The 21,034-nt window shown below is 36.2% G+C and overlaps 1 protein-coding gene across 1 annotated transcript in view; it reads right to left on the bottom strand.

Annotated features, from left to right (window-relative positions):
* Nucleotides 1–20,710, bottom strand: part of OMA1 (OMA1 zinc metallopeptidase) — a 77,294-nt gene extending 56,584 nt beyond the window's left edge. Inside the window, exons 1-6 of the mRNA XM_049617082.1 lie at nt 20,634–20,710; nt 9,406–9,930; nt 6,780–7,008; nt 4,047–4,220; nt 3,839–3,946; nt 1,140–1,268 (exon numbers count right to left, since the gene is read on the bottom strand). Coding sequence (XP_049473039.1) covers nt 1,140–1,268; nt 3,839–3,946; nt 4,047–4,220; nt 6,780–7,008; nt 9,406–9,911 — 1,146 coding nt within the window. The 5' untranslated portion in view covers nt 9,912–9,930; nt 20,634–20,710. The remainder of the gene's footprint in view (nt 1–1,139; nt 1,269–3,838; nt 3,947–4,046; nt 4,221–6,779; nt 7,009–9,405; nt 9,931–20,633) is intronic.
* Nucleotides 20,711–21,034: the final 324 nt, after the last annotated feature.

Here is a 21,034-nt window from a genome sequence, read left to right as displayed (position 1 = left end):
CTTCATCAACTATTTTAAAGAAAAAACAGCCACAGGTTACATTTCCTATAACAAAATCTTCAGATTCCAATACAGAAAAAAGTGATGTATTGATAAATGGGGTAAACACTACATTAACTCCTTTGACTTCCCGACACATAATGGAAATAAAATACAAAATATGAAATCCTATAACCTAAGCAATAACCATTCTTTTTTTTCCCCTTTAAGAGCCTTTATTTCAATATAAATGCAGCCAAATGATATGGTAACACTGAATAAAAGACTTAGTTATCCAATTTCAAAAGCAATTTGTCTCAAAGAATTTTACACATTAGATTTAAACAGTACCCAGATGGCACAATGATGGTGCTCCACAAATCATTAAATAAACAAATAACAGATTGTTCCTGAATAACCAAACCTCCCAGGACAAGAGGAAACATGTGAAGAAAGATGTAAAATAAAATAATTAATCATAGTTAACAAAGCAATTATCAAAACTGCAAGACCTACTTTCAGTAGTGAAGTGTTTTGAACAAAATGCGGGCCTCAGTAAATTTTATGACATGAACACCATTATACATAAGTACTAGAAATGAAAGGGAACAAACACCTAGTAAGATTATCCTTTCGCTATTGTGCAGGTAATCTTAGTATAACTGGGAGTGAGAGGATGAGGATGGTAAAGCAGCTTTAGCTAATTCTGTGCCCATAAAAATTTACAGGTTTTAAGAGTTCTACATCAAAATGCAAACGTTTGGAAGAAGGGAGAGTCATCCAGAAAGTATACCACAGTCACTATGAGAGACAAAAGTGAAAAGTTTGAAGGTAAAGTGACAAAAGGAAAGAAAGGATCTGTGACCGGGTTTTCTCTAAGACCAATAACTATATAACACTCTGCCCCTAAATATTATGTTAGCCAAAAATTGCTATGCCCTTGAAACCCATCTATCTCCATCATTTAAAAGATGTAGTATTTTCTAATTTGAATGCTTATTTTTAAGAATGTCCCCTAAAAATGAGAAAACATATGACTAAAAATTAGTAGCTATATTTCATGATACGTGAAAACATCTCTCGTATCTGTTACTTTATAGTAACCTTTAAAATATCCTCACCACATACCTTTAAAAGCCAACTTATTGTCTCACACTTACCTCCTGCAGTTTAGACTGTATCCACTGGCCCAAGAGTGCAAAACTATCTCGAGGACAAACAGCCCAAATCATTGTGAGCAAAATCATACCTAGGAAATCCAGTAAGTGAACCAAGCTAGCCTTTTCTGCCTGAGAATAATCAAAATAATGAAAATTACATTTAATAAATTAAGACAGTGTAACCTTAGATTTTCTAGCTCATGATGTGTAATCACATTAAATAATTACATGTTTAAACTTACCTTCACCAACTAAGATCACATGTTCTTTTTCTTCTGTGTGTTTTTCTTTCCATCCCTTGCTTACAGGTATAAACATTCATTCAACTAACATGTACTGAACCACTTACTATCACTCAGATACAATGACAGGTTCACAGATATAAATAGAAGTTCACTAACCTATAGTTCTTATATTAACAAGCATAATAATCTTGTGAAATAGGTACAATTATCCCTCTTTTATAAAGAAACTAAGATGGGAGAAACTAAAAGAGTTGCCAAAATTCACACAGCTATTAGTAAAAGGACAAGGAATCAAACCCAGAAGTTTTAGTTTCTAATGTTATTGTTAAATTTTTTTTAAAGGAAATAAATGTGCTCATTATGCTTATACCTTATACCTTTGGATAGACTAAACACTGCTTAACATATGAAATAGTTAAGAAAAATTCAGAAAAAGACTGGAAATTTATTTTTAGTAAAAAACTTCTGGACTTCATGACCTAATATATGCAGTATGATTCATTTATGCAAGTTTGCAATTTTATCACTCTGGTATTTCTCACTAGGAAATTGAGTTCTATAAAGTTTTATATTTAGAGAACTAACCAATTTTACTTAAAATAGTTGTTTTAAGTAATAATTTCTAAATACAAGTTTAACGCACTGGATTGTTCACATTCCCCATTAAAGATGATTAATAAATGCTGATAATACAGGAATCATTACTTGAACGTATGAAACATGGCTGACAACTAAAAACAATCACACGGAACACTTCTTGTAACAATATAATCTGTCCTCACAAAGCATTCTTTGCTTCATTATACAAACTGTGTGTCATGAAAAACAATTATGGAATTATTTTAGCACAAAAGAATAACACTACAAATGATGAAGTCATTATAAAAGAGAAAATCCTTATTATTAATTATTAAAGAATATAATTACCCATTACATAGTCTTAGAAAACTAAAAAAAATTTTTAAATATGTATTTGTGGAAGGAATAAAACATGGAGACTGCTAAAAGAGAAAATATAGTGCTGATGATGTCTAAGGCCTCTACAAAGAAATATTAATAACTACTTTCAATTTTTAAGACTGTTATTTTCTTTTTATGTCTTATCTAATTAGTGTTCTGCACTGACAGAGATGACAACAATATGCTGAATGAGACAGTGAACTAGAGGCCAGAAAAATAAAGGTGTATGTAATATGAGTATCTTTTAAATGCTAAAATTGGCCAAAACTGATTTTGCAGTTATGAAGTCTTTTCTTGAAAGACAATCTTTTTCGATTGCTTAGATTTATTCTTATATAGATCTATTTAAGGAAAATGTTTTTTTATATTTTTCTATAATTCAGAAGAAATAAATGAGATAATTACTGTTTGTGCTTCAGAAAAGCACAACTGTGACCCACCTCAACTTATTAGTACTTTAAGGAACAGACAGAATTTGAAATGACTTTTAAGGAGATTAATAACACTAGCATTTCCATTTAAAGTTAATATTACTTACATTTCTGACATAACATTTCACAATCCTTTCACTATTTACCTTCATGTTTTCAACAGAAAATACACCTCTCTCTAGTTAATGTGGACAAAATATACTTATTTTTAATAAAAATAAATATATGAATAAACAAATACATTAGCTTTTTGTACTCATACCAAGTCAAACAGATGTGTATTCACAGAACCGTAAATCAACCTGAATTCTATGATCCATTAAAAAAAAAGGCTGCCAATACCCAGGTAAGTGTGGTAAAAGAAAGCAGGGCTGGATTTGCAAACAGAAGACCTGGGTTAAAGTCCCAGTTGGCCAGTTGACCACATTACTCATGTTACTCCAAGTCTTTTTAAACATTAGTTTCCTCATACATAATGTAGGGATATTAAATACATACTTAATGAGGATGGTATTAAAATTATAATTGAGAAGGTAAGTATTTAAAAGCTCAGCAAACTGTAAAATGGCAAGGTATCATTATTATTACTCTGCATTAATTATATATGGCATATCATTCTAGAGATTTTCAGAGATGCTCCAAGCCATCTTCTGAGAATGAATAAAAAAGCAAGAAAACTGATTTACCCACTTAAATAGTAATATCACTTTCATATAGTTAACTTTCAGACTAGATTACAAGTATGTTAATAATTATGGAGAGTTTAAAATCTAATTTGAAATAATTAGAGGTTGAGAATAATTACTTTTTAGCAAAAGAGACAGCTGATAAAAATAGTACTTAACAGAAACACTAATTATTCAGGTATCAAATACTAAAGACCATAAAAATTCTCAAAATTAGCCAGTCATATTTTTTCAGGTAACAGAGTAAGTCAACTGCTAAAAACTAACATACCATCTTTTAAAGAAAAAGAAAACTGAAAAGATTCAGTTTTACAAGATTTAACTTGCACACTTCAAAGCAGTATTTCAACAACTGAACATTCATCCTAGGTACTTACAGCATGCCCAAGTACTGCATGTGCTATTTCATGGCCCAGAAGAAAGGAAAGTTGATGAATATCAGTTACACTATTTAAAAGCCCAGTGAAGATAAACACTTGTCCATTCTGCACCATAAAGAAAATAATGTAAGTAATTGGAACACCTTAAAAAAAACAAGGATATTAAATTTACGATTTAAAGTTAGATGGGAGAACATTTACTTACTGGAAGCACAAAGGCATTTATATCTGGGGAATCAACCACATGAATAGTCCAATTGATCTCAGAGATCCCTGGAATATCTTTATTGCACTCAATCAAATGATAAACCACTTCTTTAACCATTAGGTATCGGGCATCCTTCTCAGTTAGCATATCATTTTTAAACTCTTCCATCCACTGAAAGATTAAAAAGTCATCTTTATTTTAAGAGAGTTTTAGCTCAGCAAAATGTTTATATTGCTTCATGAAGAGTTAAATGGCTACTTATTGTTGAACATTTTAATTTTTAATTATGTAAAAATCTACATATACAAAACACTTCAATTCTTAAATTTGAATTATTCATGCAAAGGCAATGTGCTTTCTCACAAATGGAATAAATTCTAATAACTAAGATTTTTCATATAAATTGGTTGAAATAAAACTTTCATCTTTTCTATTAGCCTATAAACAAATAAAATGTTTAAATATTATTTCTACTTTCCTAAATATTTTAGAAAACAAAATACTGCCTAGGAAACAAAGATTTCATATAAGGAAGAACAATATAAAGAAAATTACTTTCATAACCCACTGACTAGAAAAACACCCTATACTTAATTTAAAAAGTTAAACTTCTAAAAAGAAAAGGACATTTTGGGGACACCTGGGTGGCTCAGTTGGTTAGAAATCCAACTTCAGCTCAGGTCATGATCTTGAGGTCAGTGAGTTTGAGCCCCGCGTCTGGCTCTATGCTGACAGTTTGGAGCCTGGAGCCTGCTTTGGATTCTGTCTCCCTCTCTCTCTACCCCTCCCCAGCTCAAATTCTGTTCTGTCTCTCAAAAATGAATAAACATTAAAAAAAATTTTTTAAAAAAGGACATTTCATTAATTTTAAGTGTTTTATTCACACAGAATGATAGGAAATTACTGAAATTTTAGAACTAACATGCATGTCATTTTCTCTACACCATGTAGAGTAGGACTAGCCACTATACGAACACACTTTCTGAAGCTATATTCATGAGAAACCCTTTCAAGTATAGGAAAATTAAGGGTGTTCTGAAAATATCACATTAATTTCCATAAAATGTGTAGCTTCGTTCACATATAGATCAAGAAGTTTAGCATCTTCTTCCCTTAGATGTATTAAAAACAGATGATTTTGTAGAATTGAATCTGCAATAGTCTTTATATCAATACCATTTTTTAAAAGCACAAGTCACCAATGTAAATAAACTGAAACAACTATTAACCCATATGAAGGAAATAAAACAAGCAAAATTATATATTATAGTACTTTACCATATCCCTATAGGAACATGTGCTTGAATTTTAGTATCAAGCAGGTTATTATATTTGTAGGCTAAAAAAAAAGATTATTATGTACATATACATTATTTTTTAAAGCTTCTGAGTGAGACAAATGGTGGAAGATACAGAAATTTAACACTAGGCCTATCTCAATCTTTCCAGAACACTCTACTCAAACCTGCTTCAGACAAGACTACCCTAGAAACATCTCCAATCTCTGTAAAAGCTCTACTAGAAAAGATGCATCTTTTTTGTGAAAAAACAATGTTATTTCTTTTTTAAGGTAACTTTCTACTGACAAACTCAGAAGCTTAACTGAAATAAAAAGACATAAAGACTTCACCAAAGTGGTCAAGTGAGACCATGAGACATCAATTCAATAAATACTCATCGAGTATATACTAGGTGTGTGCTCACAACTAGAGAAAGGGTCTGTCCTCAAGAAACTCACTAGTGGTATAAAATGCTTAACTATCTGAGTTACTGTACTTTCTAAAGAAGTAAGTCTTCTTGGGGCTCCTGGGTGGCTCAGTCAGTTAAGCGTCCAACTTTTGATTTCAGCTCAGGTCATAATCTCATGTTTCCTGAGTTTGAGCCCCGCCACAGGCTCTGTGCTAGCAGCACGGAGCCTGCTTGGGATTCTCTTTCTCCCTCTCTCTCTGCCCCTCCCCTGCTTGTAATCTCTTGATAAAAATAAAAAACATTAAAAAAAAAAAAAAAAGACTTAAGGCTTCTGAATTCCAACTTGATTTTGCATTCAAAAAATATAATTGCCAAAAATGAGGTTTTGGAAAAAATTACCGTATTCTACATTACTTTCAAGGTACAAAAATTCATATTACATATCTACTTATCCAAAAAATATGTACTAAACACTACCTTCTACATTGTGCTAGTACTTAATATAAAATGATAAAAACAGACAGGGTCTTGGTTCCCAAAGAGCTTAGTCTAACAAAGGAGACAGATCAGTAAAGAAATAATTATGCAAATAACAATTATGTTATCTCCATGATAAGTGATTCAAAGGAAAAGTACAGTATGCAAAAAGAAAATAAAAGCAGGAGACCTGACCCCAATATAGCCAAGCACTGGACACAATTATAAATGAGCTGATTCATAATGCAGTCTGTATGAAGGATTCCCACTAGAGCATAATGTAGCCAACCTGCCTAACCCAGTCTGGATAATCAAGGAAGACTTTCCTGAGAAAGTGACATTTAAGGTGGCATGTGATGAGCAGGAATTAGCTGGATGAATGAAAGGAAATGCAATGTAGGTAGCAGGAATACTAAGTATGAAACTTTGGAGGCCTTTTGGGAAAATGAGAATTTTCTATCAAAGACTAACATAAAAAAGTAGTGCATCTTTCATACTTAAGAAACTTTGCCGCTTTGAGTATTATATTAAGCAATCTAATTATAAACAATTCTCACTACTTACTGCTTCATATTCCAGTTCGGATAAAAGTTTGAAATGTTCTTTCCCCAATAATAGTAGCTTATTCCTTCCTGTGATAGGACTCACTTCCAGGTGAGTAAAATAAAACACTACAAAGAGCAATCCAAAACTACTGAAACAAAGGAATAACTTCCATTTATTCTTCCTTAAACCTTCTTTAAATAGTTCCTTCTTGTTAGGAGGAAGTGCCTGCCACCATTTCCTTATGCCCCTAGAGCAGAAAGAAAAATTCAAAGTTCTGACAATAGTATCAGCACATATCAACAAAACTTAATCTTATACTAGAATTCTATGTCATCAAATACTTGAATTTTTGTGAAATATTTCTCTGTATAGATGGGTTTTCTCCATTTATAAAATTCTTAGCTAAATGATGAAAAAGTAGCCAGTTATAAAAATTCTAAAGCTCAAAGTTTCTTCTTATTTTAAAGGTGAACACTAAATGAGTAGCTATTTTACAACTACCACTAGTTAACATTTATTGACTATTTACCACATGCAAGCTACTGTTCTAATTGTTATACATGTGTCATCTCACTTCATCTTCACAAAAACCCTGTTACCAAAGATAAAACTGAGACAGAGAGAACTGTCTGAGGACTTGTCCAAGGTTGCAGAGGTGATAAGGGAAAACCAGGCAAGGAAGACCATGTGATCCTAGAGTATGGGTACTTAACCACTTGATAGGGATGATCTGTTCAAATAAACATCTGAGGGGTTACAGCACAATCATCTATACCTGTAACCACAATTCACTGCCCCTGCTCATCAGACTTCCAGCACAATCTGCCAGTACTTCAGCAAGGTACAAGGGAAACTACCTCAGCATTGATTTTAGAAATAAACACTGCTCACCAGCAGAAACTTCACTATCCCCTCAAGAACATAATAAAGGAAAGGTAATAAGGGCATAAACATCGTAAACGAGAAAATGAGAGACTGTGTAGTTAACACATGGAGGTCTAATTTCTACCAGGCAACAATACTCCCTGCTGGTTATCAGAGATCACAGACATTTTGACAAGCAATGTTTTCAACAACAAGACAAAATTTTTCCTAGTGGGTTCATCTGTGAAATCACAACAAAAGTTTAAGATATATACATCATTCTCTTGACAAAATCCATCTTACAAAATAACTTCAAGTTATTTTAATTTTATTAAGTGACACTCCTAAGATGCCTCAAAGTGTCCCAACCTGAAAAGACTTAGGCCAGACCATGAAATATATTTATTTCCCATTTAAAACTTCATATGACTTATCATCTGCCTTCAATGTATGATGAAAACACAGCTTAAAAGAAAATGTTAAGTGATTACAATGGAAACAACAACAAAAAGTTAAAAATAATATTAAAAAGGATGAGAAAGAGCCATTGGCCTAAGACCCTGGGCTGAGTTATGACAAAGATCCGCTCTTGCACCAGACTCTACTCAGGCTCCCCTGAACTTTTTTCAACTAGGCCTCACTTCTGGACTTCCATATTCATCTCTGCATTGTCCAGGTTTAGCAAGAATCCTGCTAAGTCAGGTTAAACAGAACTTCCCCATCCTCCGTATCTTATCACCCTCGATACCTGATCGAGTTCCTCATCAGTCTCCAGCCTCCAGATGATGTCTGATCACACTCACCTGCCTTTAGCAAGAAGCCTAGTGGGGTCAGGTTAGGGAGAATCCCCACTTATTCCTGATGCTTCGTCTGAGTAATTTTCTATCCACCAAACCCCACCCTGCTTCTCAGCTATAAATTCCCACTTGCCCATGGTATATTCAGATTAACTCTGGTTCTATACTTAGGTCTCTCTTCCCCTACTGCAAAAGTTCTGCATAAATCTGTGTTTACTGCTTTAACTGTTTTCTAGCTCTGGTCTTCTCTGACAGTCGTTACCTACAACTAGAGCTAACACAACTGTATATTTTCTGGGTGCCGGTGTCAAATCACAGAAAACTGGGTTGGTTAGTATGGGAGTAAGAGAGCTAGAAAGGCCTTCACAGTCATCAAATGTAAGAATGACGAGACAATGCTTAACTTTACCTTTCTTCGTTCTTCATGGAGCAAATAAGAGAAAAGAAGATTAATTATGGGGGGAGGTTTAAATTAAATAAAAGGTACTATTTAGCTGTGAAAACATAATTATTATGAAGGACTACCCAAAAGAAAATAACAAAGATGTGATGGAAATAGAACTGAAAAATAGATGCTAATTAAGCATTAACTTGGCTAGGAATGGGCCTATTCTTAAATAAGTGAACTCCCAGTTTCATGACCCGTTGCCTCAGATTTCGTAAAATAAAAAGTTATGTTTTTAAGTATTGTTCTTACAAACTATACCCAACATTTCTCATTCTTGTAATCAAAATAGAAGATCGTTTAAAAAGTGTCCTATATAAGTTTTTAAAGATCTCATTTTTATACTATAATATGTAGTAAATTATTTCAAGATTAAATCATTTCTAACAAAACTGGGTAGAACCAACCGTTTGGAAACTTAATTTTGAGCTAAATATGGGAGGGAAATCTAACAAGTTTTCTTTAAAAGTATAGTTTTACAAATACCTTTTAAGTTTTTTTTGTTTGTTTTTTGTTTTTTTTTTTTTAAGCTTTTTACCTGCCTACAATGATTGCAAATAGTTTCTGCACTGGTTTAAGAATAATCAACAAGAGAGGAACCGGAGCAGCTTGAAACCGAGGAGAAGTGTGGAAACTCCTGATGTCTCTCTGTCTCATGCGAAGACACTTTAGGGGACGCAATACTGAGAGAAAAGGAGCTCCTGCAACTTCTTCTATCAGGAGTTGTCTTGAAAAAGAGTCATTCCGTGCACCACATGTTGGGGTAACCTTCCAAATTTCTTTATGGCTCACGCTCAAGAGGCATCCTGGTCTTTTGGTATTAAGAGTCCTATAAGAATAAAAATTTTTAGGCAGAAAAGTCAACGTATCACACTGCTGTACTCCCAGACCCTGATACTTATTAACTGTATGAGTAATTTGTACTTGATGGCAGTCTGGTGAGGGGACAGCTAGTGTGTTACACAGTCTCCAGTTGGTCAGCAAATGAAATCGGAAGAAAACACAGTTTCTAGTAGCAGATTGCAGTCCATAGATGAAGCTCATCTTTCTTCTCCTGGATTATCTGAAACACAAAAAATAAGTTATAAATACCTCTGGAAATACATATTTATAAAACTGTTGCTGTTCAGTTGTTCTTCCCTTGACACATCTCAGACTGAATTATCTTAGGTTTCTACTCACCAGCCCTATAGCAATGCCTCTCAGCAATACAAACCAAAGAGGTTAAAAAAAAAAAAAAAAAAAAGGTTTTGCTCACTTCTTTTTACTCTACAACATATACTTTAGAAACTTGGTTGTTGTTTTTTTTTTTCTTCTTTCATTTTTTAGTTTTGCTTGGGGGAAGTCTGTTTTTATTTTAACAGTTAAATTACTGGGGATTAAGAAATGAATTAAACAAACAAACAAAAACAGTCAACTTTAGTAATTGGCAGTAACTAGGAGGCATTACAGAAAAGCATGTAATGGAATAGTAAGATCTAAGTTTTAAAATGTATTTTTTAAAATACAAATTTGATGCAGAAAAGCATTTGACAAAATACAGCATCCCTTCTTGATTAAAAACCCTTAAGAAAGTAGGGATAGAAGGATCATACCTCAAGATCATAAGGGCCAACACAAAAAAAAACCCACCACTAATATCTCCCTCAGTGGGGAAAAACTGAGAGCTTACCCCCTAAGGTCAGGAACATGATAAGGATGTCCACTCTCATCACTGTTATTCAACATAGTGTTGAAAGTCCTACCTCAGCAATCAGACAACACAAAGAAATAAAAGGCATCAAAATTGGCAAGAAGAAGTCAAACTTTCACTCTTCACAGATGACACGATACTCGATGTGGAAAACCTAAAGACTCCACTGAAAAACTGCTAAAACTGATACATGAATTCAGCAAAGTTGCAGGATATAAAATCAATGCACGGAAATTGGTTGCATTTCTATACACCAATAATGAAGCGAGAAATCAAGGAAACGATCCCATTTACAACTGCACCAAAAGTCATAAAATATCTAGGAATAAACCTAACCAAAGAGATAAAAGATCTATACAATGAAAACTATACAAAGCTCATGAAAGAAACTGAAGAAGTCACACAAAAGAATGGAAAAACATTCCATGCTCATGGTTTGGAAGAACAAATATTGTTAAAATGTCAATAGTACACAAAGCAATCTACACATTCAAAACAATCCCTATCAAAATAACACCAGCATTCTTCACAGAGCTAGTAAAAACAATTCTAAATGTGTATGCAACCAGAAAAGCCCCCGAATAGCCAAAGCAATCTTGAAAAAGAAAACCAAAGAAGGAGGCATCACCATCCCGAACTTCAAGCTGTATTACAACACTGTAATCATCAAGACAGTATGGTAATGGCACAAAAACAGACACTCAGATCAATGGAACAGAATAGAGATCTCAGAAATGGACCCACAAACGTACGGTCAACTTATCTTTAACAAAGCAGGAAAGAATATCCTATGAAAAAAAGACAGTCTCTTTAGCTAATGGTGCTGGGAGAACTGGACAGTAACATGCAGAAAAATGAATCTGGACCACTTTCTTACACCATACACAAAAATAAACTCAAAATGGAAGAAAGACCTAAACATAAGACAAGAGGCCATCAAAATCCTAGAGGAGAATACAGGCAGCAATCTCTTTGACTTCGGCTGCAACAACTTCTACCTTAACGGGTCTCTGAAGGCAAAGGAAACAAAAACAAAAAGGAACTACTGGTACCACATCAAGATAAAAATCTTCTCCACAGCATAGGAAACAGAAATAATCAGCAAAACTAAAACGCAACTGATGGAATGGGAAAAGATATTTGCAAATGACATACCAGATAAAGGGTTACTATACAAAATCTATAAATCGCTTGTCAAACTCAACACCCAAAAACCAAATAATCCAGTGAAGAAATGGGCAAAAGACCTGAATAAACACTTCTCCAAAGAAACATCCAGATGGCCAACCAACCCATGAAAAAATGCTCAACATCACTCATCATCAGGGAAATACAAATCAAAACCACAAAGAGATACCACCTCACACCTGTAAGAATGGTTAAAATTAACAAGTCAGGCAACAACAGATATTGGCGAGTATGTGGAGAAAGAGGAACCGTTTTGCACTGCTGGGGGGAATGCAAACTGGTGCGGCCACTCTGGAAAACAGTATGGAGGTTCCTCAAAAAATTAAAAATAGAACTACCCTACGAGCCAGCAATTGCACTACTAGGTATTTAACCAAAGGATACAGGAGTGGGGATTTGAAGGGGCACATGCACCCCAATGTTTATAGCAGTGCTACTGACGATGGCCAAAGTATGGAAAGAGCCCAAATGTCCATCGACAGATGAATGGATAAAGAAGAGGGGTGCCTGGGCGGCTCAGTCAGTTAAGCATCGGACTCCAGCTCAGGTCATGATCTTGCAGTTCACGAGTTCAAGCCCCACATCGGGCCATTTGGCTCTGTGCTGACAGCTCAGAGCCTGGAGCCTGCTTCAGATTCTGTGTCCCTCTCTCTGCCCCTCCCCCGGTCACACTGTTTCTCTCTCTCTCTCTCTCTCAAAAATAAACATTTAAAAACAAATATGTGGTATATAGATACAATGAAGTATTACTCATCAATCAAAAAGAATGAAATCTTGCCATTTGCAACAATTTGGATGGAACTAGACTGTATTATAAGTGAAATCATTAAAAAATAATAATAATAATAAAAAATAAGTGAAATCAGTCAGAGAAAGACAAATATCATATGACTTCACTCATGTGGAATTTAAGATACAAAACAGATGAACATAAGGGAAGGGAAGCAAAAATAATATAAAAACAGGGAGGGGGGACAAAATACAAAAGACTCTTAAATATAGAGAACTGAGGGTTGCTGGAGGGGTTTTGGGTGGGGGGATGGGCTAAATGGACAAGGGGCATTAGGGAGGACACTTGCTGGGATGAGCACTGGGTGTTACACACAGAGGATGAATCACTGGATTCTCCTCCTGAAATCATTATTGCACTATATGTTAACTAATATGGATGTAAATTTAAAATACATATTTAAAAAATAAATATAAAATAAAATACAAACTTGATCCTTTCACATATAATCCTGGCACTTTTAATTGGGGTCAAGATGGAATAAGAGGAACTGAAAACAAGTGAAAAAACAGAATAAATACAACAATGGTTTCAAAACACTGGACATTAGGCAATGAAGAATAAGTGACGCCTGAGAGATGGGAAATAAATTAACTGAGTCCTACAATTGCCCCAAGTTCCTGCCTGGAGAGTTTCCCGGCCACTATGCAGACAGGGCAAACCTAGCACAGCCCACAAGTGGCCCTAAATTGGAGAGATGAAGCTGGGAGTTCAAGTAGGCCATAGTAGCTAGACCTCGCAGAGCACAGTATGAGAGAAGACACAACTGTGCAGAAAAAGAACTCCAGAGTGTGTCCTGCAGAAAAATCTGCCTCCTATATTCAGCTGAGTTCTGATCAGGGCACTCATGTGAGTAAAGTCCTTGGAGGTGGGAAAGAATCACCTGACAGGATTAGAGGAGCAACCTGCAGGACTCATGGAGCATCTGGCCTATTTACACTCTTCAAAGCAGAAAACCTTTTAACTCATGGGGCACTGGGTAGAGTACTCAGAGGGTTTTGCCTCATTAGAGAAAAAGTAGTCCTAGAATAAAAGTTACTCTAGCCCTACCTAACAAAGATTAAAGGCAATACTCAACAAGATCAAACTGTTTCTAAGTAACTAAACCACATTCTAGAAAAAAGCTCAAAAACAGTTGTTAAGAATACAAAAATATCCACCACTTAACAAGGTACAATTTATAATTAAAAATTGCCAGGCAGCAAAGATGCAGGATATGTAAACCTTAATTAAGAAAAACACTAATAAAAACTAACTCTTAAGTAGCATGAATGACAGCATTGACAAAGATATTGAAGTGCTTATTATAACTATATTCCATGTGTTTAAGAAGCTAAAGGTAATTTGAGAGTGTTAGACATGGAATATGTTTTTTTAGAAGACTTACATTGAACTTCTAGACAAGAAAACTAGTGTCTTCTATGAAAAATACACTAGATGAGACTAACAGCAGATTAGATATTATAACAATGAAATAAAGACTTGTGAATTTGACGGATCAATAGAAACCAAGAAAACCAAAATAGAAAACCAAGAGAAAAAATGCACAGAGCATCAACAAGGTATAGGATAACTCAAGCGGCCTAACATATGTATAACTGGAGTCCCTGAAAAGTGGGAAGGCATGGTAGGTAGACAATAAAAAGAAAAAAGAATGGCCAACATTTTCCAAATTTGATGAAAACTGTAAACCAACAAATCCAACAAGTTTAAAACACACACACACACACACACACACACACACACACACACAGTAAACACAAAGGAAACTTACTCCAAGGCATATCCTAGTTAAATTTCTTAAAACCAATGGAAGAGAAAATCTTAAATTTCACATTTTAGATGAAATAGATCAACTTCCTGAAAAACACAAACTACCAAAGCTAACTCAGAAAGAAATTGATCTGAACAGCCCTATATCTATTATTTTAATTTAACTTACAGTTAAAAACCTTCCCACAAAGAAAGCTCCAGGCCCAAATAGCTTCACTGGGGAATTCTGTCAAACAGTTAAGGAATAATTAAAAATAATTCTATTCAAACTCTTCCAGGAAATTGAAAAGAAATGAATAATTTGCATTTCATTCCATAAGACCAGCATTACCATGCATGATACTAAAGCCAGAAAAAAACTTAGAAGACTATAAAGTACTATCTCTCATCAACACAGACAGAAAAAATTCTTAATATTTTAGAAAATCTAATTCAACAATATATATAAAGACAGTACATCATGACCAGTTGAGGTGTGTCCCAGGAATGCAAGGTTGAAAGAAAAATTCAGCAATCAGTGTAATCCACCCTATGCACTGAAAAAGAAACACCATATGATCATCTCAATAGATACAGAAAAAGCATTTGATAAAATCCAACACCCAACCCTGACAAAAAACTCTCATAAACTAGGACATCTACAGAAAACTATAACAGCATATTTATTGGTGAAAGACTATACTTTCCTCCTAAGATCAGGAGAAAAGCACAGATGTTCACTCTCACCACTTAAATTCAATATTATACTGGAGTTCCTAATCAATACAATAGAATTAATACATACATAACTAAATAAATGGCATCCAGACAAGAAATATAGAAGTGGTTTTTATGCCTACACAATAGGATCATCTCTATAAAAAATCCAAAGGAATCTACAAAAAAAGCTCCTACAATGACTTTAGTTAGGTGTCAGGATACAAAAGCAACATACAAAACAAATTTTATCTCTATATACTAACAAGTGATAGAAGCCAGACCTTACTACCGCCAAAAAAGTGCATACTCTATGATTCCAGCTCTATAATATAAACTGTAGAAAATGCAAAGTAATTATACTTACTTACAGAGAGATCACTGATTGCCTGAGGATGGGAAAGTAAAGAGGATCAGGAGAGGGATTATAAAGTTTTGGACGCAATGAATATGTTCACTATTTTGCTTGTGATGTAGGTTTCACAGGTGTACACAGAGGTCAAAACTTATACTATATAGCTTACGTCTGCATAATTTATTTTATGTCAATTATAAATCAATTAAGCTGTTTTTCAAAAGATACTAAAAACAGGTAACAATCAAATGCAATGTGTGAACTCTGATTAGATCTTAGTTTGAAAGAAAAAAATCAGCTTTGGAAGACAACTGGGATTAATGGGGGAATTCACATACAGATTTGCTTTTAGGTTATTTTAGGTAAGTATTGCTTATTAGGTTATAATGATGTGGTTATGCAGGTGAATAATTTATACCTGAGACACTTGTGGAGGTATCTCTTTATGATGAATAAAACTTACTTTCAAATTGTATCACTCACACACACACACACACACACACACACACACACACTTACGTAGGACATAAAGCCAATGCAGTAAAATATTAACAATGGTATCTAAGTCCTGGTTATATATGTGTTCATTAATTTTTTTTTCAATTCTTCTGTTTCAAAATCTTCATAATTAAAGTTGGAAGAAAATATGTAAATCTAACTCAACCTAGACTAATACAATATTATCTAGAAAAATAACTTCAGAAAATCAGTTTTAATAAACAGTATTACCTACATGTTAGACTATTTAAAAGTTACTAACATTTTTTATATAACATTCCACCCTTGCATATCACATAAAATGTGAATAAAGTGCATGATAAGTAAACATTAACTCCAAGTTAACCCTTTTGGAATTACTACCAATTTTAAATCAGAGTCCACATTTAATACATAATAATCTGATGTTATTAACAAGATACTTTCTAGTTTTTCCTTTTTTAAACCAAGCTGAAAGTAGTAAAATAACTGAAGTCTAGAAATCATTTCAAAATTAGTATTTGAGTAACCAGTAAGTTTCTTCATTGGCTAGCTGGCTTATGAGTTACAGATGCAGCATGAAATTCAGTCCCTACCCTCATGGATGTCATAATCTAGTTGGGGGGGGGGGGGGAATGTATCTAAGTAAGACTATTATGGAATAATAAAATACAGTTCCTTATTAAGCGTTATGCACTGTTATGAATTTTTAAAAAAGAAAGGACTTCCATGAGTAGCACAACAGTTCAAAGCAACTATTGTTTTTTATGCTGTTTGGGTAGATGCAGAAAAAAAAAGTTTTTAAAGGATTGTTTCAAATGGGGAAGTGTACTTAGGTTTAACAAAAGAAAGCCTTTTGCTAGAAGTCATACTACAAAAACAACACAAACCCACATTCTTTACTATAGGAGATAAGCTTCAAACACTTGTCCAATCACATGCCCACTTTCTAAGGGCATCCTATAGCCTCAATTTAAGGGATAGGCCCAGACTGTCAATCTTCCCCAGAGACCCCTTCCACTGGCCACAGAGCCAGGCGTGGACATCTGACACTGACAAGACTTTTGGTGAGGCAGTATCAGGCAAAGAAGTACAAGGGTATGTATAATTTGGGGCTGTAATTGGTGCTACACAAAGTAGCACGCAAACAAGAACTGGGAACCAAAACCCTTGCAAAAGAAGTGGATCAAGAGAAAGGACGATGGAATCGATCAATGTGCAGAAAGTAAAAGATCATGAAGCCTCAAGGAGAGAAGGAGAGAAGGAGAGAAGGAGAGAAAGAGAGAAAGAAAGAGAGAAAGAGAGAAAGAGAGAAAGAGAAAGAGAGGGGGCAAGATTCATACCCTCCATACCCAGTTCCCAAGAGTCCACTGTACTTCCTAATTTAACTGAGCTACATGAGCTTTTACTTTACCCCTAAAACAATTCCCTCTCTTTAAAGGGAAGAGTATCTCATAAATAAATGACCTCTGACTTAAGAGGTTACGAGGTATAAAAGTTACACACTTCATACATAAGCTAATAACATTTTAATATACATGCTGTTTATTACAACTGAGGGTTCCTTCTATACTTTGCAAAGCCAAATTCCCGATTTTCAACACTGAATCAGTTCCAGATTAGTAGTGGATTATCTCTGCAGTGACTTTATCATACAACAGATCTCAATCCACATTAAATCAGTCGTGTCAATTCTGCCTCCTTAACGTCTCAATCTAGCCCTTCCTGGGCTCTGTGGCCTTAGGCTGTGGATGACTATATAACCTCCAATCTCTCTGCCCATTTTACCACCAACTCCTACCCCTCCAGTTCGTCCCCCCCAAACAAGAAGTAAAGCTATCTAAACTACAAATCAGACAACAGAATCCTACTCCCACAACTCACATAAGCCTTACATTGCTAAATATAAGGCAACCATTTTTTTTTAAAAATGGAGATTTGTATAATGACAAAGATATACAAATCTTAAAAATAATAATACTACTTGCCAAAATTCTGTATATCAGGAATGGCAAACTCAGATGTGTAAACCAGCACTGCACAACAGAAACTTCTGCAGTCATAGAAATGTGTCTTCATTGTCCAATGTGCTAACTTCTACCTATGGCTACTGAGCACTTGAAATGTGGCTGGTGTGACTGAGCAAAAGAATTTTTTAACGTTCATTTATTTATTGTAAGAGAGAGAGCGCGCGCTCATGCCTGAGCAGGGACGGGGCAGAGGGAGTGAGAGAGAGAGAATCCCAAGTAGGCTCTGCGTTGACAACAAGGAACCCAACGCAGGGCTCAAACCTATGAACCATGAGATCATGACCTAAGCCGAAACCAGATGCTCGACCGAACTGAGGCACCCAGACACCCCTTTAGTTCATTTTAGTTCATCTAAAACAAAATGGCCATAGGTGACTAGTGGCTATTGTATTAGTCACAGTGCTAGTCTGTAGAGTCCAGGCAAAGCCATCCTGACATAAATGCAGATTCATGCCTATCTAAAGAAGATGCAACAAGTGTAATGGAATTTGAACTTAGTGTTACCAAACAGTTCAATGTTTTCAAGAAAAGCAAGCAATTCAAACTTTATGTGGAAGTTAGCAGTTTTAAAATGCTGGCAACCAACTTAAAAAAACAAAACAAAACAAAAACAAAGCTTATTAACCACCTTGACCAAACCAACATACACAAGACCCCATTCAGTTTTCCATCTAAATGATGTCATTCATTCATTAAATATTTAATGAGCGCGTCCTACATACCGTATCATACCATTCTGGATGCTGGAGATAACCACAAAAAAAGAGACAAAAATCTCTGCCCAATTTGCAGCAACAGTAATGCTGCAATATGCTAACATACACAAATACAAATAAATCTAAAGCAATACATAGCAAACTATTCATAGTGGTTATTTTGAGTCACTGTAAAGGATTTTCATCTCATGTATTTCTGTGCTGTTCAAATTTTTACAAGGTGTATTATTTTGTAAGCCCCAAAACTAACAACTATTTTTGTAATTCCCAACGGTTTCCGTGGGCTTCAATAAACTCCTGCATATGAAAGACCAGGCCTCTCATAATGCCACCTCCTACCATTTCTCCAGCCACCTTCCCCGGCTGTCCTTCACCCATTCCTAAGCTCCAGACCCACTGATTTACTTACACCCCTCAGAAAACCTCTCATCTCTAATATCTATGCGCATCAATTGCACAGCTTAGCTCTGCGATTACAGCAAGCAAAGTCTTGCTCATCTCTCATGACTTATGTGAAATTACAAAAAAAAAAAAAATTCTGACACAGGAAGTACAAGCAAAAGCCCCAAACATTACATGAACATAAGTAAAAACATTATCATTGACATCACTGACAATAAACTGTCATTTAGAACAGAAATGGAGCCTGATATTTTGCAATCCCTGGCTTATCCTTGAGAAATGGTAAAAAAAAAAAAAAAAAAAAAAAAATTGGGGGAAGAAACCTATTTATATATTTCACAGAGCCAACGCTAGACTACACAGAGCCTAAGAAAGATTCAGGGCTGGACTATCCTCTTCAAAGAACGAGAGCAGGTCAGCAAACATGGCTGGCAAACTTCAAGGATTACTAACGTAATGATGTGAGAAAATTAAGCAATTTGGATGGTTAGCCTCTAAGACCATTTCAGATCCTTAATTCTTTAAGTACCATCTCAGAATGAGCAAGTACAGCACTCACTGGCACTCACAGCTGAAGCCTGGAAGACAGTTTTAACAACTCTGCTGAAAATGACTATTTCTTCTCTAGTTTCTATGGAAACAGCCGTCAGGTTGGCAAAAATAGGACATGTACTTTAAAATAATCATTCAAGCAAAGTACACACATGATGGAAGACTTAAAAAAAAAAAAAAATTGGAAGGCAACAGCCTTGGTTCTTAAGCTTCCAAATGTCAGACTGCGTGCACCCCGTCACCACGGCTGAGATGATGGATATAAACCCACTGCATTTCAGCGAGGGATACACGGTACTGGTTGGGGTCCCTACGGTGGATCAATCCCTGAATTCCAAATGAGGTCTTTTCGTCGCCCCGGCCTAAAATTGCTCATTGAGGGCTGCATGGCACAATAAAACTGTTGCTCAGCTTTACACAGGCAAGTGACATTATTTAAAGAGTATAAAAAGCTCTTTTTGTAAACAAGTTTATGAAGAAAGTATCAAAACGCCTTTGCACTGGTTACACGGGAAATGTTGGGTTCTTCATTGCAGGGTTTAGGTAGGAAAACTTAATGTTGTCTACTTTAAGAGTGAGGAGGAAAGAGAGGGACTGCCTCTCAAGTTGCTGTAGGCGGTTGGAAGCGGTTTTGCACGGGTGAAGGTGTCGAAGTGAGGCACACCGTGCCGTCCGTGTTAATAAGAAATACTACTTTAAAAAAGGAGCTGCTAAAGAGAAAGGATGAGGGGAGAGGGAGGTATCTTCTCGGAAACGACATCCACCTGCTAACTAGCAACTTCCCGGCCGGCAGAGTAGCACCCTCGGGTCCCTGCACTTCACGCCGGGAGCGGGGGGAGGGGTGGGATGAGACACAACTCTCCCGTACCCCTTTTCCACTCACCCCTCTCCCCCGGCTCTCCCCAACCCTCCCCCACACACACCGGGCGCCCCTCCGTCCCTTCCCCCCAGGCCTCGCCACCCCACTCCCCTCCCCGTGCTCACAGGGCTCCGCCCCTCACCCCGGCGCCCCTCGAAGTTCTCGCACTCTGCCCCCACCCCTGGGCCCGGCCCAACTCGTAAAAGGGGGACAAAGACGTCCCCACAGGACAGACCCTAGAAGTGGCGAAAGCGAAGACGACTCTTCAGACCGGCCCTTTGCGCAAGCGCGTACCCCATCCAGAAGCCCCGCCTCCTTACTTCCTGCCCTCTGCCCGGTCCTTGACGCCTTTTGCTCCGCCCACAGCGGGCAGTCGACACACCCGCCCATAATCTTCCTTCCCGAGGGCCGCCGACCGGGAGCGGACCGTGACGCTCTCACGCCCCCGTGTGGCTAGACGAGGGACGTGCCTGCGGGCTGTGCTGTTTGCCTGGTACTCTTCTTCACTCACGTCCTTGGAACCTGATTTGGCTCCTCTAAAGAATGATCCAGGCAAGGCTGTGACCGCTGAAGATTCTAAGGCAGTGCTGGCCAAAAGAAAAGAGATTCTAGAGGGTTTCTGGAGCCCAAAGACTA

The sequence above is a fragment of the Panthera uncia genome (genome assembly GCF_023721935.1).
Source record: "Panthera uncia isolate 11264 chromosome C1 unlocalized genomic scaffold, Puncia_PCG_1.0 HiC_scaffold_4, whole genome shotgun sequence".
Classification (NCBI taxonomy): Eukaryota; Metazoa; Chordata; class Mammalia; order Carnivora; family Felidae; genus Panthera; species Panthera uncia.
This window is presented reverse-complemented; position numbering and strand designations above follow the sequence as displayed.